This window comes from Dermacentor silvarum, chromosome 4 (assembly GCF_013339745.2).
Source record: "Dermacentor silvarum isolate Dsil-2018 chromosome 4, BIME_Dsil_1.4, whole genome shotgun sequence".
Lineage (NCBI taxonomy): Eukaryota > Metazoa > Arthropoda > Arachnida > Ixodida > Ixodidae > Dermacentor > Dermacentor silvarum.
The window spans coordinates 104,593,472-104,611,304 of NC_051157.2; the positions used below are offsets into that span (position 1 = coordinate 104,593,472).

The 17,833-nt window shown below is 48.0% G+C and overlaps 1 protein-coding gene across 1 annotated transcript in view; it reads left to right on the forward strand.

Annotated features, from left to right (window-relative positions):
- The window catches only part of LOC119448807 (solute carrier organic anion transporter family member 4A1-like), a 154,771-nt gene that overhangs the window by 41,332 nt on the left and 95,606 nt on the right, over positions 1-17,833 (forward strand). Inside the window, exons 6-7 of the mRNA XM_049665893.1 lie at positions 3,604-3,799; positions 5,366-5,513. Of these exons, the coding sequence (XP_049521850.1) occupies positions 3,604-3,799; positions 5,366-5,513 (344 nt within the window). The remainder of the gene's footprint in view (positions 1-3,603; positions 3,800-5,365; positions 5,514-17,833) is intronic.

A 17,833-nucleotide genomic window follows, 5' to 3' on the forward strand; every position in this document is an offset into this window, starting at 1 on the left:
TAACAAGAAGATGCATTCAATGAGCTATGACGCCGACTTCAAGACCACCCGGTTCTTGCGCACTTTGATGACGAAGCGGAAACAGACATCCACACGGACGGAAGCAATATCGGGCTTGGTGCCGTCCTCGTTCAGTGGCAAAACGGAGAGGAAAGAGTGATTGCATACGCTAGCCGCACTCTTTCGAGGGCTGAAACTAACTACTCTGCAACGGAAAAAGAATGTCTCGCAGTAATATAGGAAAATTCCGACCATACTTATACGGTAGACCGTTCCGAGCAATCAGCGACCATCACTCGTTGTGCTGGCTTGCAAACCTGAAGGATCCTTCTGGGTGACTTGCTAGATGGAGTCTGAGGCTGCAGGAATACGACATAACGGTCGTGTATAGATCTGGTCGCAAGTACAGTGATGCTGATTGCTTGTCACGTGAACCGGTCGAATCTGCTCCTGTGGAAGATGGACACAACTTTCCGTTTCTTGGAGCCGTGACCACGTCTGAGATGGCCAAACATCAACAGTCGGACACCGAAATGCTTCTACTCATCAGGCACCTGGAAGGACACCCCGTCCATGATCCGCGAGTTTTCAAACGGGGATTATCATCGTATGCGATGAGAAATAACGTCCTCTACAAAGGAAATTGTGAGCACAGCACAGAGAAATTCCTACTCGTCGTTCCTTCGTCCTTGCAATCCGAAATCTTGGAAGCCTGTCACGATGACTCATCCGCAGGACACCTCGGAGTGAGTAGAACATTCGTTCGAATTCATGCCAAGTACTACTGGCATGACTAAGCTATTGAGTTCGGTGCAGCATTATGTGAGGACATGTCCGGATTGCCAAAGACGCAAAATGAAACCGACAGGCCTTCAACCAATAAAACCTCCAGAAGCCCCGTTCGAACAAGTAGAAATGGACTTGCTTAATCCATTTCCGACAATGTCATCAGGCAAACGATGGATTGTAGTAGCGACTGATTACTCAGCCCGATATGCCGAGACAGCCTCTCTAATCAGTGCTACAGCCATTGAAGTGGCTGAATTCTTTTTGACCAACGTGGTACTAGGACATGGTGCCCCTGCTGTTATTATCACGGACCGAGGAACTGCATTCACAGCAGATTTGACGCAGTCCATGATGCAACTAACTCATACCAGCCACAGGAAAACAATTGCCTATTACCCTCAAACAAATGGCTTAACCGAGCGATTGAACAGGACGCTGACCGATATGTTGTCAATTTACGTAGACTTAAAGCACCGTACATGGGACAAGATACTATCATATGCAACATTCGCTTACAATACCGCATTTCAAGAGACCACTCAAGTGACGCCATTCCAGCTTGTTTTTGGCCGAACAGTTACCACACCCTTAGATGCAATGCTGCCGGTAAAGGACAGTGCAGAACAAAACCCTGACATCAGCAACTTTATAAAGAGGGCCGAAGCAGCACGTCAGCTGGCGCGACACCGCATTCAACAAAGACAGCGCATTGACGCCGACCGGCACTACTTGCGGCGAAGAGAAGTCGAGTATGCACCAGGTGACAGAGTATGGGTGTGGACTCCCGTACGGACGCGCGGCCTGTCCGAAAAGCTTCTGCGCCGTTATTTCGGCCCTTATCGACTACTTCGCCGCATTAGTCCCTTAAACCACGAAGTTACGCCGGAAAGACAAGTGACCTCATCGCGATGCCGACGTCGCACAGAAACTGTGCATGTGGTCAGAATGAAGCCATGTTATGACAGGCAGTGAATGTTCTACCAAACACCTCTACTCAGTGTTATATCCCACTTTAGTATGGACAACAGCTTGTCAACAGTTTCGCCACTTTACGCATCGGGACGATGCGTTCTTGGAGGGGGAATAATGACGCAAGACAAAAACAGTCTTTAAATAATGCGCAGATTCGTGCGCCCTCGAAGAGGACAACGGCATATTAGAACAACAAAGACGAAGACGATGACGATGGCAACAACAAAGACGATGGCACGTGCATTTGCAGCATGCACTCGGATATATGTGGCCGTTGTCAGATGAAGAGGAAGTGAGGCACCGCTCGAGAAAAAGAAGGCTTCTTGATCTCCTGCTTGGAACGCTACAGTTATCTAATTTATTTACTTGCCGGTCACAAGTTAGGCCACAATAAATAGTTATATCTCAGAATTCCTTCAACCATTCGTTACAGTATTAGTAAACACAGTGTTTCGCGCACCTCCTTTTTAGCTTTCTGTCTAATACCCCTGCCACACTGGACGTTTTATTATCATTCGAACTGAATGGCACTAACACCGAATGACATTATTCGGCTACTACACAGCGATGTTTAATGCCATTATAGAATCGAACGACTTCCGTAATCGAATGAGCTCGAGAAATTCATTCGGCTTCGCAGTCGAACCGAATGTATACTCTACCCCAGAGACAAGATAAAATATGACATTGAGCTTTCGTAATTTGCGAAGCATTCATGTAAAAAGGTAATTCTATTGCGTGTTTTAAGGCATCTGTCATTTTTGAGGAAAGAGAAGCTGTACGGCAGGCTGTCACAAAATGTGCTCTCCACCTCGGTGGTGTCTGGCCGCCGTCGCTTTACTAGTCGGCCATACTGTCAACAAATGGGCGTCTGTGCGCACGTATAAAGCAAGGAACGCAGCAACTAACCGCTTCACCTGCTGCAACTGAGCGATGTCGTTCAGCGATGTAATTTCAGTCATATTGTCTGTGTTTAATTTATCGACTGTGACTACCAAGCTAAACCTTGTGTTGGCTTATGGTGGCCAGACACTCTGAAATAGCAGTTTTATATGCGTGTTATTTCAGTGAAGCGACGCCCCATATTTATTTTAAAATAGATAATTTTTAGACAGTCGCACATACCTTGTGGTACTTTTCTTGCAATTTTTTTAGAGTGATCGCCATTGATATCCTGACCAAATTACATAATTTTTCCTGTGTAGCACCACCACGGTTCGAATGCATTCCTTGCTCAGTCCCTTTATCACGCGTTCCTTGTTAGCTGTGAAGTATGCTTAACGCAAGTATAGTAGGAATGACACGCAAGCAGACCCACATTATTATAATACTGTGCTTCGTAATCTTTAACGCGGTCGCTAGGAATCCCGTCCGCTGGCTGAGAGCACTGCGGCTCGCTGAGGAAAACCGCGTTTGGCTTACGTTTGGCGCGTCGTAGGCGCCAAAATGGGAAGTAGTGGCGTCTACGTGAGCATCCAAAATTACATTTGAACTTCGCACCACGGCGACATTCAGTAGGCTGAGCGTTGTGGGCACGCCCCGCTCCGCGGTAGCCTTCGCAGTGCAAGGCATTGAAGAAGGCGCGGAAGCACCGCGAAGGTGATGTTTGATTGCCAAGAACGCCGCTTCTGTCGAACGCATTAAAAAGCAGTTTGTGCGGCAAAGTATTTCTGAAATAACCTATTTTAACTTCAAATGGATTTCTCTACTTCGATAAAATGTGGTTCAGGGCCCCTAGCTTTAAGAGCCATCGATTATGCAGCGTCGATCATCTGGATCCGTAAAATGAGTGTGTCAAGCTTACTCGAGCTACAAGCTAACTCGAGCAAAACTATCGCACAGGGCCCATCGTGCTCGTCGGCGGCGGCTTCGGTGCCATCATCGGCGGCGCGCTGGTGAGCCGCTGGAACCTGGACTACGAGGGCATCATGCGGCTCTGCATCTATAACTGCTGCTTCTCATGGATGGGAGTGCTCATCTTCACGTTCAACTGCCCGCAGAGTATTTACGCCACGCCGGATGGATACATCGGCGAAGTGTGAGTTCGCGAGCGCTCACGCGCAACCGGGCACGTTGACGAACGACCAAATCCCCGCGTCTGTTCGACACGAAGGTGCCGGAATATAGTGACTCGATTCCCATTGTTTAACAATAGGCGGTGTTCCAATCCACGCACCAGCGTCGGCGGCCACCTAGTAAGAGAAACGAATCTCGAAGGCTATGCTTTTGCTGGTTGCATGAACCGCAAGTGATTGCAGAGCCATAAACACGTCCTCACTACCACGTTTTAGACCACGTATCACTGCGAACGTGTCTATAGCTGTTAATGCGCCGTGGTGGTCGATGTGCCGTCGCCGCTATTCGTCACCGTCGTCGTCGCGGTTGTCTTCGTCCCGTCGGCGTCACGCCGCGGTCGTCATAGGTGATGTTGAAAACATTGCAACCATGACTTTTTTTCAGGCTCCTGCAGATGCTTCCGGTGCTTGCAGTGCACAAAAGCATGACCTTCTAGACTGGCTACCGTTACTCCGAGGGAGCCTTCGATGGGGCTGTGATTAGGACACCACATATTGTCATGCGGTTTAGTACTTGCTGTAACGTAACAACACCTTGCGCACAAGATTGTGGGTACTCAATGCCGCGGTGCTCTGATTTGGGTCTCCCATGAAGCGAAGCGCTTCATTGCTGCTGGAGCTATGGGAAGGCGTTCCCGATAGCGCCAGTGAAAAACTGAGAAATCGTCCATAGGTGACTCCCTTGCATCAATGTGCGAAGTGGCAATCGCTGTCGACCCACAGAACCGCCATTTATATTTGTAGACTCGCGTCAAGTGGACCTCCTCCTGGCGTTTCTTCCCTCGCTAGCCATTTACACTTAAACGACGAACTGCAATGGACGGCAGCAAACATTCACGTTGCTTGAAAATGTCGCTAAATGTGTAATTTAAGAAATATAAAGCGGCAAATTATTCAAAAATACTGCTCGTGTATTACAATTGCAAAAATAGTCGCACACAAGTCACGTATATATCAGAGAAACAAACATAGCGTTTAATGGCCAAGAACTTGTGTATATCAAAGAAAGTCATAGACTACACTAATTGAAGAATTATAATTAAGGAACTGTTCTTACTGCCTATGAAAGGCTGCTAAAAGCGCTTCTATGATAGACAGAGCGAGAGAGAGATAAATTTATTATGAGAGAAAAGCTGAGATGCTGAACTTTCAAGAGGTGTGCAAATATGCAAGACTGTCATACTGAGGGGAACGAGGCGTAGCTGCTGGACGAGGACTGTGGGTAGGAGGGTATCCCACGTACATGTTTTCATCCCTTTGGACACTATAGTTCCCACCCAATTTAAGTGCTTAAAGCTGCGTCGCCTGTTATAGCTTGTTTAGTGAAAAATGCAACTGGTTACATGCAATTGGTTACTGAACAAAAGCAATCGAAATACAGCGAGTGTTGCCGAGTAAATAAAGCAATCGTTAAATTAACAAAGTTACCTAAAAAAGGTAATTGATTACAAGTAACTATATAGCCACTAAGCCACCACGACGGGTAACGACTGCGTATACTTAGCCTGAAGTGACTCGCGTGTTTGCAGGGGGACCTCGAAGTTCAACTTCCAGTGCAACGCCGACTGCAACTGCTCGTCCGGCGTGCTGAACCCGATCTGTGGCGCTGACCACGTGGTCTACCAGTCTCCTTGCCTGGCGGGCTGTCACAGGGAGATTCAAGTGAAGAATCTCAAGGTGAGCAGGCTTCACCTTCACTCAAGCCCGCTGTGCGGCACGAGTACAACCGCGAAGATTGAGTTTACGACTATGTCCAGCAGGGTGGAAGCACAGACATAGAAGCACAAAGTGCACGAGAACAGTGTTTCCGCGTTTCTCTTAAAGCGATACTTCTTTTGCGAAACCCTGCGCCTCTCTTGCTGACCGTGGCTGCTGCCTGCTGCTGCTATCTCACCGAATAGCTCACACTCGGCTGCGGGATGGCAGCGCCATGTGTGAGCGATGGCTCACACTACTTCGCCCGCAGCAGTAGAAGGTAGAAGGGGGAAGCCGGCCTGCGCATGTGGGTTGTTGGCCGCTGGTGGAGAGGCCGAAGGGGCCGTGATTCGGGGAGAAGCGATCAGACGGGACTGAGAGCACCGGGAAAGATGGCCCAGGGGTGCAACAGCTGCGCCAATTGCGCCATTTTGATACAATTTCGTATTTTTGCGCCGAGCTGCGCCAAAACCGCGATATACATTGAAATTGCGCCACGCTGCGCCAAAACGCCCGACCGGCCGGGAAATTTCTCGGTTACGCTAGTTTCAGCGGGAAATAAAGACAGCATTGGCAACTTGCAGCTTGACACGCCATTACAGTACCAGTAGCGCAGACGAGATACAAACTGTAGTGCCCAGACGAGACGTTGGCATGTCTAGTGGTGGGCGCCGAAGAATATTTGCGCTGCTAGTTGCAGTGCGGCGTGCTGTATATGCAGTAAAATATCGCGGAGACGCGGAGTGCGCGTTGCTTGCAGTAACGAAAGCAGTTCGCCATTGCCGGTTGACTCAACAAGATCCTCGCCGTATCTGTGCTCGCGGTCACGAGCGGAGCGGGTACGAATACTCCACGCCAGGGGTTCTCAAGCATGTTCGTTCTAAGCATGTTCGTTCTCAAGCATGTACGTTGCTAAGCTCCATGAAGCGCCAAGAAACCCCCCCCCCCCCCCTCCCCCGAATTAACCGAAATAAAATGTCCTAATTACACTAATGTCTAATTATACAGAGCATCAAGAAAACAATAACTGAATGCTTACTATGTCAACACGCTTTTATTTACTGAATGCATCAGCAAATCTTGTTTCTATTTTGCACAAAAGCAGTGACGAAGTGGCTAAGGCCTCGCAACATCTTCGCAGCGCGGTCGCGGCGCGCGTCTTCATCTGCAGACACGCTTTTCACTACCGCGCGCACATCTGGTTATTTTTTCGCTAGGGAGCTGGTCACCAAGAAATCGTCCGTCCATCGCGATGTAGCCGGCGCTCTTAATCTTTGACATTTTTGCAGTGAGTCAAAGCGCAACTACTGCTTGCCGCAACCGCTGCTGACGAAACCGCGGCCGTTACCGACGCGATCATGGACGGCGACCTTGCGGTTCAAATGGCAGGCGGCCGACTAATGCACCAAGTCAAAACGAAACTACCATTTGCTGGAACAAGTATGGACGAATCCGCAGTACCTATCGACGCGACCATGGATGGCGACTACGCAGTTATGAAGGCACGCAGCCGACGCGCGCACCGAGTCAAAACGAAACTACTGTTTGCCGCAACCGCTGTGGACGAAACTGTGGTCACAAATGGCGACTATGCACTTACGGAAGCACGCGGCTAGCTGCCAACGCGGTATTACGCGCGGCGATTAACGCAGCAATAAGGGCTTTGAGGGCACAAATAAGCACAATGCATTCCGGCGTTGCTGTCAGTCACGTATCGCGTACGATTTCCGCTGAGGACCATGGCGATTCGGACTGCGCCGCTTCGTTTTTGGACACTAGCGCTGTTTTTGCTCTTTCGCGGCGCGCATTTGTGGTGCTCCGCGTATTTATTATTTATTTTTTGTTCCTCCAACGTATACGTCAGTGCGCACGCTATCGGCACCTACTCTATCTACAAACGGGAGAAATGCGCATGTTGGCAAGTTACGGCCTCCGAGATTCAAGAGCGAAAGCTAAGCGCGCTGCCTGCTTTCGAAGGTTGGGTGGCTACAAGCTGCTTGCGGATTTATTGCGCAGTTCACGCACTGCCGTTACGTGCTGTGATGTGCTTTTTGACACTCGGGCATGGGTAATGGAAGTTCTGTGGATCGAGCACACCTCTTGTTCGCCGTTTTAGCCACTTAATTGGCGAGCGCGGGACCACGAAAAACTTATCAGTGGCTCGCGGAAGCCCGAGCAGGGGTGTGCGGGACCCCGAGCCTGTGGAACCCCAGGGTTCCACGGAACCCAATTTGAGAACCCATGCTCCACGGGAAACTCGCTTGCTGTATTTTTATACGATACAGCAAGCGACCCAGCACTGACGGCATGAACTTTGTAGGCGACGCAATGCACAAAACTAGCAAGGGTTCGGTCGCTGCATGTTTCGACTACCGCCGGAACGTCGCGACATATCGTCAGAAAAAAAAAAAAAAAAAACCGAAAGGGAACCACTCGCGAAGCAATGTATGTGTACTTTCCACGTGTTTGGCGGAAAAAGTTGCGTGCAGTGCACTGCTGGGGTGCGATCGAGGTCGTTGTTCGGAGCGCGCGTTCAATTTCGCCGGGCGCGGCCTAGGTCAACCGTGCACGGCGAAACTGAACGCGCGCTGCGAACAACGATCTCCGATCGGGCCCCTGCCCTCACCTACGCTGGTAATGTGAATTACCGTATATACTTGCGTAATGAACGCACTTTTTTTTTTTCAGAAAACCAATGCAAAGTTCGGGGCTGTGTTTATTATGCCGGGTAAATTTTATGGCGTTTTATGAGTAAGTGTTCTTTGTGAAACTGCTCCAAATTTGGGATTTAGTGCTCCAATACAGTGTTTTTCCCCTCCGTAACCTGCTCCAAAAGCAAGATTTTCCTGCTCCAAAAATTGCTCCAAATCCTACTTTGGCTGTTGCACCCCTGGATGGCCTCACGTTGCGCACGAGTTGTGCCGCCTGGAAACCTCGAGGACGGTCGCATCGGCGCCTCCAAGGGGAGGTCTGGTACCGCAAACAATTGCCGCAGAAAGCCAGCTTGCATCTTTCGACCCCTGAAGAGCTCGTTCGCTGCATCTTCGAGCTGAACAAGTGGCGCCACCTGCGACGCGGAGTGCTACCAGGGTTGTCAGATTGGGCTATTAGTAGCCGAATTGGGCTACTTTTTATGCGGGTTGGCGTCGGAAATTGAGTTGGCTACATGGCTATGTTTCGGAAATTTTTGTCTGAAAGACTTACGAGTCACGAGTGCCAATTCAAAACCCAAGGCTCATTGCTGCTACAAAAATATGTAAGCAATCTCGAAGGCTGTCTTTTTAGGCAATGTTGGCTATGGGAGGATGGCGTTAAGTCATGGCTGCCATATGTTTATACGTCCTTCCAGCGCTAAGCTCTCTTCTTTTTGTTTTCGTTTCGGCGCCATCTGCTGCCGGTTCACGCGTGGTCCAGTAAGAAAAACGGTGCGGCTTACAGGCTGTCAAGCACGTACGTGTACGCAAGTCGTGGCGTGTCATTTTTGTCCGTAGTCCTTCAATGTCTATCAAGGTTTTCTCGTACGTCACCGCGGTATCTATTTATTCAGTAACCTTACGAAAAAATCGTATATAGTACACAAGTCGCGTATATATGAGTCAGAAACAAACATAGCGTTACGTGAACAGCTGCAGCGGAAAAAGATTAGCATAAGTGACCGATCACCCGATCAGATAAATTGCGACACGCAACACTGCTGTTCCCTAGCACGCTGAAAACGAGAGTCCTCATGAATAATGTGGCTCTTTAGATACCAGTGTGCACGGGAACAAGAGCGCCGTGTAGCGCAATTTCCCTGCTCGGGTCATCGGCCACTTGGGCTAATCTTTTTTCGCTGCAGCTGTACATGCTCAGCGAAGCGCAGTACTCACGACTGTCGAACAAAACGAAATGTTCTGCTCTAGTTGTAGTCTGCATGTTCGCGAGAGCACTCCAAGAACATGGTCTTCGAGTGAGAACACTGACAGCTTCTGACTGGGGAAAGCTTTTCTCAGCAGAGAGCAGTGCGCTGTGTAAAGCACAGTAGCGCGTTGCAGTCATGGCTTCCACTATATGATAGCGCTAACAACCCAGTGAGGCTCGTGCCTCATCATATATTCTGCTTCAGGCAAGCGTAGTGCAATCTGGTGAGAGCTATAGCCACATGTGACTTGGAGGGCACGAACATGTTCTGGCTGCTGTAATCGTCTGGCTGAGAAATCTGGGGGGGAAAATGCTTCTCGCCTTCTCAAAACTCAGCATAGGCAAGTGGGTGAAGTACAGCCGTGCATACAAGAAGGAATGTGAGAAGGACCCCTCTTTCCAAAGTAAACTGTACTTTATGCGCATCCTTGGTTTTAAAAGTGTGCGCTGCTGCGTATTTTCGCAATGGGTAAGAAACTGGGCGAGTTTCTTACTCTATTCCAAAATTACCCAAATTCATACTGCACTGGAAATTGATCTTGCATTTGCAAAGCATAAAGCCATTCAAAATTTATATTATTGCAGTTGAGAATGAGCATGTTTTAAGGTAGATCGAGCCAAGGTCTTGGGGGGGGGGGGGGTTGAGGCTCCCACATAATCACGAAATATTTTGCCCGACTCTCATAGAAAATGCCTCGAGTAGAGCGAGGCGTGACCTAAAGTTCGCCCAGGACATGGCTCAGCAAATACCAATAAGGTCATGAGTAAATTGGAAAAGAAATCCTTCGGCTCCCCCGCAGGGGTGTCTGCGTCAGCAGGTGTTTGGTGTGTTGCGACACCAGGGACCCGAGCACCAGGGGTTGGAACCTCCCGCGCTTAATCGTGCGTGGCTTGGCCGTGTCTGGGGAAAAGGGGATCCTGGGGGTTAAGCCAATGCTGAGTGCTTGGACGTTTATGGCCCCTCGGCGGAAGCAACACACCCCTTTGGCCTCCACTTCACGTAGACGGCACCTCCGGGCTTACCCTCCCGGGGAAAATCGGTAGTTGCCCTTTCTTATCCTCCTCTCCAATCTTCGTCATTCTTTCTCACTTGTATTCTTTCCTGTCTTCTCTTCACTTCTTTTTACTTCCGGTTTTCTCGGCAGCAAGGGTTAACCCTGTGTGACATAACCAATCTAGGTTAGTCATATTTGCTTTAATGGTGGCGTACAGTTGGCGTTTGCAGGACCTGTCCTTTACAGTTTCTGCAGCATCCCCTTGTTGGGCTTCATGGTGTGTGGCTGGCGAAACACATTCCAGATATATGGATAGTTCCTTTCCTGCACTTGCTGACGCCGCCAGAAACGGGGGCGCACCGAAGAAGTATTTAAATTTTTTGGCCACAAGACAGAAATTTTTTCGCGCTTTCACGTAATTCATAGTGAGAAGCCAGACAAGAGCGTAAGAGTTGCATCCCCTGTTCTCGTTGCGAAATGTTTGACCTAAACCATAGGACCAGGCTACAAGGCTACAAAGTTGGCCAAGTGGAGAGCTCTTTCTAGAACTCCGCGACAAAAAAAAAAAAAAAAACAATATGGAAAGTAACGTACCTTAGTGCCTTTTGGCGAAATACCGATAACAGTGAACTCGCACCGCACGATGAACACCACTTGTGGTGTCGTCTGAGATGATGATCTAATGGGCCTAACTGAAGCTTAAATTCTGGAAGGCTGGAAAGATGAAAATGTGATCAATGTAAAACGAATTAAGATGAGGCGAGATGGCAAAGAGATCCAAACGAAACACATTATTCTCTCGTTCGGTACAAGTGTTCTGTCCGAGACCATAGAGACAGGATACATAAAGATCAGAGTCAGGCCCTACATTCCGAACCCTCTCCGTTGCTTTAAGTGTCATAGATTTGGCCTCAGTTCGCAGAACTGTCGTGGCCGCCACACCTGTGCGAAATGTGCGCAGGAACATGCATCCGAATCCTGTGAAAACAAACTTCAATGTGTCAATGCGATGGTGAGCATGCCGCCTACTCGCGGTCCTGCCCGTCGTGGAAGAAAGAGAAGAAAATACTCACAGTAAAAGTTAAGGAAAACATTTCGTTCAAAGAGGCACGAAGGCGGGTGACCTACCTGTCTAAAACCAGCTTTGCCGATGTGGCGCGTCAGGGGGCAGCGTCGCAGCGGCATGCGGCTGCTGTCTGGCCCACGCGTAGTGAACCGGTTGTGAAGCCATCTGCCTCCTTGTCGGCTACAGCTAGCCCTGCTCCGCCATCTCAGAAGGGGCCATCTACCTCCGGGCTGGTGGCCCCTAGGGTCTCGTCCCTCGAGACGAGGCCTTCGCCGCGAACAAACCGCTCTCAAGAGCGGGTGTCCAGCGTGCCGCAAGAGCCGATGGACAAATCTTCCAGCCAGACGGCGCCGCCAGCGCCTAAGCAGTGGTGAGAATATCTCCACTGCTCCAAAAAAGAAAAAGCCGGCATCACAGGGCCCGACAAGGGCTCTGTAATTTAAGTTAGTGTTCTTACACGAGACACACAGCACAAACATCGTCTGCAACATGGACACACAGATAATACAATGGAACGTCACAGGACTACATCGTAACCTCGCCGACATCACAGAACTCATACATAAATTTGATCCGAAGGTGCTGTTTGTTCAAGAAACACACTTAAAGGCTACACAGTCCAACTTTCTCAAGCAATATGCCATTTTCCGTAAAGATCATGACAACGCTTCTGCCTCGTCCGGAGGTGTAGCCATAGCTGGAAATAAGCCTGTTGCTTGCCAACAGTTTGCCCTTCAGACGCCTCTCGAGGCTGTATCGGTGCGAGAAATTTTATTTAACAAGCTTATAACCATTTGCTCCATTTACATACCACCCAACCATCACCTGAGTAAAACGGAATTTTACAGCCTCATCAACCAGCTCCCAGAACCATACATTATCACTAGTGATTTTAATGCTCATCACACTCTTTGGGGAGATTCGCGATGCGACGCGAGAAGTCGACTCATTGAAAACTTCCTTGTTAACTCCGGTGCGTGCCTCTTCAATAAGAAGGAACCAACATACTACAATATCCATCATAGTTCATATTCATCAACAGACCTGTCAATTGGCTCTGCCTCACTTTACCCTTATTTAGAATGGCTTCTAATTAAAATACCATTCGGAAGTGATCATTTCCCAGTAACCCTAAACTGGAAACTGGCCTGAGCTGGCTGGGAATGCTTTAGGGAATCCACGTACCTATCGCGAGATTTTATAAATTATTTTAGTATAGATCATGCCGTATCATATTTTACTGCTTTTATTATTGACGCCGCTGAGAAGTTCATTCCTCAAACAAGTGGCACTTCATTCAAAAGACGGGTCCCGTGGTGGAATGACGATTGCAGACAGGTACGAAGGAGACAAAATAAAGCTTGGGGCAAACTACGTGAATGTCCTACGGCTGAAAATCTAATATAATTTAAACATGTTAAATCTCAGGGAAGAAGGACGTGAAGACAAGCTAAAGGACAAACAGGGAGAGGTTTCTCTCAGGTATAAATTCGTGTACTGAAGAGGCAAAAGAATGGGACGGGCTAAGGAGGCTAAAGGGAAAAGAAATCCATCCGCTGCCCCTAGTGAACGACGAAGCGAACACCTTGGAAGACCAAGCTGAAGCTCTTAGAGAACACTTTGAGCGCGTATCTAGTTCTAATCATTATTACGAGGCATTCGTAAAGCCCAAACAAATAGCATAACGCAAGGCTAACGACCGCAAATGCAGACAGAACGAACCCTATCACATGCCTTTTAACATCGCCGAGTTGAGAGCCTCCTTGACGGCATGTCGGAGCTCTGCACCTGGACCTGGCATGATTATGTACGATATGATTAAACACATCCACAGTGATACTCAAATAACGCTACTCGCACTTTTCAATGCTATATGGGCTGCCGGGTACCTACCTACTGCATGGAAAGAATCCCTTGTCGTTCCGATTCTGAAACAAGGTAAAGACCCCACATTAGTAACAAGTTACCGCCCAATAGCCCTGACAAGTTGTATTTGGAAACTTTTTGAAAAAATGATAAACCGTCGCCTTTTACACTTCCTTGAGTCAAACAAAATTCCTGATCCATATCAGTGCGGCTTCAGAGAAAGATGGTCTACAACCGACCGTCTCGTGCGCATCGAAGTAAACATTCGTGATGCCTTCATACGTGAACAATATCTTAGCCGTGCTTCGCGATATGGAAAAGGCGTACGATACAACCTGGCGTTACGGAATCCTGCGCGATGTGTCGGCAATGGGCATCCGCGGTAATATGTTAAACATTATTGACAGCTACCTACACAACCGCACATTCCGGGTTAAAATAGGTAATGCACTGTCGCGTCCATTTATACAGGAAACTGGTGTACCCCAGGGAGGCGTGCTCAGTTGCACTCTCTTTATTGTCAAAATGAACACACTTCGTGCTTCATTACCAACAGCTATTGTACATTCTATCTACGTGGACGATATACAAATACGCATCAACTCCTGTAATCTCGCAGTATGCGAGAGGAATGTACAGTAGGGGTTGAACAAAGTGTCTAAGTGGGCAGACGAAAATGGGTTCAAAGTAAGCCCCCACAAAAGTTCTTGTGTTCTTTTCACCAGGAAGAAAGGTCTCGTTGCAGATGCCACCATCGAAATGTATGGACAACAAATACATATTAACAAAGAACACAAGTTTTTAGGCATCATACTTGACTCTAAGCTTACTTTCATTCCCCACCTAAAGTATCTCAAGACGAAATGCCTAAAAACAATGAACTTACTGAAAACTTTATCTCACACATCCGGGGGCAGCGACAGGAAGTGTTTAATGAATCTTCACAAGAGCCTCATTCGGTCACGATTGGACATGGTGCTGTAGTATATCACCCTGCTGCCCCAAGCGCGCTAACGATGCTAGATCCTGTCCACCATCTAGTATCCCCCTGGCCACCGGTGCTTTCAGAACAAACCCTATTGAAAGCTTATATGTAGAATCGAATGAATGGCCGCTCCATCTGCAGAGATCATACATCAGCTTCACATATTTCCTCAAAGTCCACCCTAATCATGAACACCCGTGTTCTACAACCGTAAATAATTTGACGTGAACTACACTTTTCCATAATCGACCCTCTGTGAGACGACCTTTCTCACTGCGTGTGAGAGAACATAGCGAAGAGATGGATGTCCCACTTCTCGAACATTGCCTAATGCCTCCAGCTAAGCTGTCATCGCACTGGGAGTGGCAGGTGATAGAATGTGATTTATCATTTGTAGAGGTCACAAAGCACGCTCCCGAGCTCAAAATTGCAATGCATTTCCGCGAACTTCGCAATCGAAGTACTCGTGCTCGGAATTCTACACTGACGCGTCTAAGTCCCATGCTGGCATATCTTACGCGGCTGTTGGCCCCTCTTTGTCTAAGTTTGACGTATTGAACCCCCTAACAAGTACCTTCACAGCAGAAGCATACGCAGAACTGTCTGCGGTGAAACATATAAAGAAATTAAAACTAGAAAAAACAATTAAATTCACAGACTCGTTAAGTCTTGTAAAAGCGCTAACATCTTTACAAAAGCGTCAAGATCTTGTTTCTATTGAGCTTTACTCAATTTTGTGCAACATTTACTTATCGCGTACACATGTAATAATATGCTGGGTTCCCGGCCATAGAGGAATCGAGAGTAATGTGCTTGCTGACGAAATCGCCAAATAAATAGCATCGCAAGGTATTAATCTTCCCGCTGCTGCCCCTGCTACAGATCTGAAGCTTTTTCTACGAAACAAACTGCGAAACTACTGGCAACGCTTGTGGGATGCTGAAACGAACAATAAGCTTCACAGCCAAAGTTAGGTATCTGGCCCTACACTACGAAAACACGAAGAACAGATGTCCTTTTGTGTCGTCTCAGAATAGGACACACATATGGTACTCACCACATGGATCATATCCATGTCATCACTCAGGTAATCGAGAAATCTGGGGAGTACAATCAACCTCTCTATATGGCTTTCATAGATTATGAAAAGGCATTTCATTCAGTAGAGATGCCAGCAGTCATAGAGGCATTGGGTAATCAAGGAGTACAGGAGGCATACGTGAATATCTTAGCAAACATCTACAAGGATTCCACAGCTACCTTGGTTCTCCACAAGAAAAGTAGAAAGTTGCCTATCAAGAAAGGGGTCAGGAAAGGAGACACAATCTCTCCAATGCTATTCGCTGCATGCTTAGAAGAAATATTCAAGCTCTTAGACTGCGAAGGCTTAGGAGTGAGGATGAGTAAGTGAGTGAGTGAAATAACTTTTATTGGAGGTCCGGCGAGGACCTCTAATAAACGGTGAATATCTCAGAAACCTTCGGTTTGCAGATGACATTGTCATATTCAGCAACAATAGAGACGAATTACAGCAAATGATTGAGGACCTTAACCGAGAAAGTGCAAGAGTGGGGTTGAAGATGAATATGCAGAAGACAAAGATAATGTTCAATAGCCTGGCAAGGGAACAAGAATTCAGGATCGCCAGTCAGCCTCTAGAGTCTGTAAAGGAGTACGTTTATCTAGGTCAGTTACTCACAGAGGACCCTGATCACGAGAAAAAATTTAGAGAAGAATAAAATTGGGCTGGAATGCATACGGCAGGCATTGCCAAATCCTGACTGGGAGCTTACCACTGTCGTTGAAAAGAAAAGTGTACAATCATTGCATTCTACCGGTGCTAACATATGGGACAGAAACATGGAGGTTAACAAAGAAGCTCGAGAACAAGGACCGCACAAAGAGCGGTGGAACGAAAAATCTTAGGACTAATGTTAAGAGACAGGAAGGGAGTGGTGTGGATCAGAGAACAAACGAGGTATTCAAACGATATTCTAGTTGACACTAAGCGGTAGAAATGGAGCCGGGCAGGCCATGTAATGCGTAGGATGGATAACCGGTGGACCATTAGGGTTACAGAGTGGATACCAAGAGAATGGAAGCGCAGTCGAGGTCGGCAGAAAACCAGATGGGTTGACGAAGTTAGAAAATTTGCAGGCGCAAGTTGGAATACGCTAGCGCAAGACAGGGGTAATTGCAGATCGCAGAGAGAGGCCTTCGTACTGCAGTGGACATAAAATATAGGCTGCTGCTGCTGCTGCTGCTGGTGGTGCTGCTGCTGCTGCTGATGATGATGGTACTCACAATTTTCTATTCACTGGTAACGAGCCTCCAACCTGTGGTCGATGTGGTGAGAGGCTCACCGTCCTCCATGTCCTCCTGGAGTGTCGGGAAGCCGAAATAGAGAGAAAGAAACATTTTCTCTTAGCATACCGCTATTGTGTCCCTCTCCATCATGCTATGTTTCTTGGTAAAGAACAGCTTTTTAACACCAAAGCAGTCCTCGTTTTTTGAACGATGTTGTCCTACATGTTATAAGCCCAATAAATTCGTAGCGCGCATCCTCTCTCCAGAGGATGCCGCTATGATAGTAGTTCACTACAGCACATGCCTCCAGGCCCCTGTGGTTCAAGGGCTCTGCTTATGCAGTAGTGTTTCTTGCGAATTATTGCATCTGATATATTCTGCATATCGTATCATTCTTTCGCAATGCATTCTCCATGCTCATAGTACACCTCAGTAGTCATTGCCATAATCTTATTACATGTAGATTTTACGCTCTTTACAGCGACTATTTTTAGGCCCCCTTACAGCCACATCATATCCACCACTCGTAATACATCGCTGCAATTCGACACATTAATACTGGCCTGGCGCTCTTTGGCCATACTTGGCCCCTTAAGCCACAAAACACTACATTCGTCAAATCCTTCGGCTCATTGCAGTGGCGTAGCCAAGGGGGGGTGGGGGGGTTCAAACCCCCCCCCCCCCCGAAATTTTTTGCCCCCCCCCCCCCCCCCCCCCAACTAACCCACCCTTTGCTCTCGTCGCTTCGCGCTGACATATTTCAAGAAACCGGTGCTACTTTCACACTTTCATTCCTGGGCGCTTCCGTTTGGGTTGGTAATTTACAGCGAATCATGTCTGCATATGGAAAAAAAACTGTCACGGTGTTTGTCAAGGCCTTGACACTCTGTGAGGTTTTGGGCGCGAATGTGACGGCCGCATTCTGAAACAACAAATACGCAACAAATGCGCAACAAATGAGCAACAAATGCGGCAGCCGCATTTTAGATGAAGGCGAAATGCTCGAGGCCCGTTTACTTAGATTTAGGTGCACGTTAAAGTCCCCAGGTGGTCGAAATTTCCGGTATACATTTCCGCAGCTTCCCTTCAGGTGCCGGTTAGGCCGCGTTCGCGTAGGAACTTGGTCCGAAGCTGGCGGAAGCGGCAAAATCTTGCAAAAATCCGCCTGGCTAGGCGGCAAAAA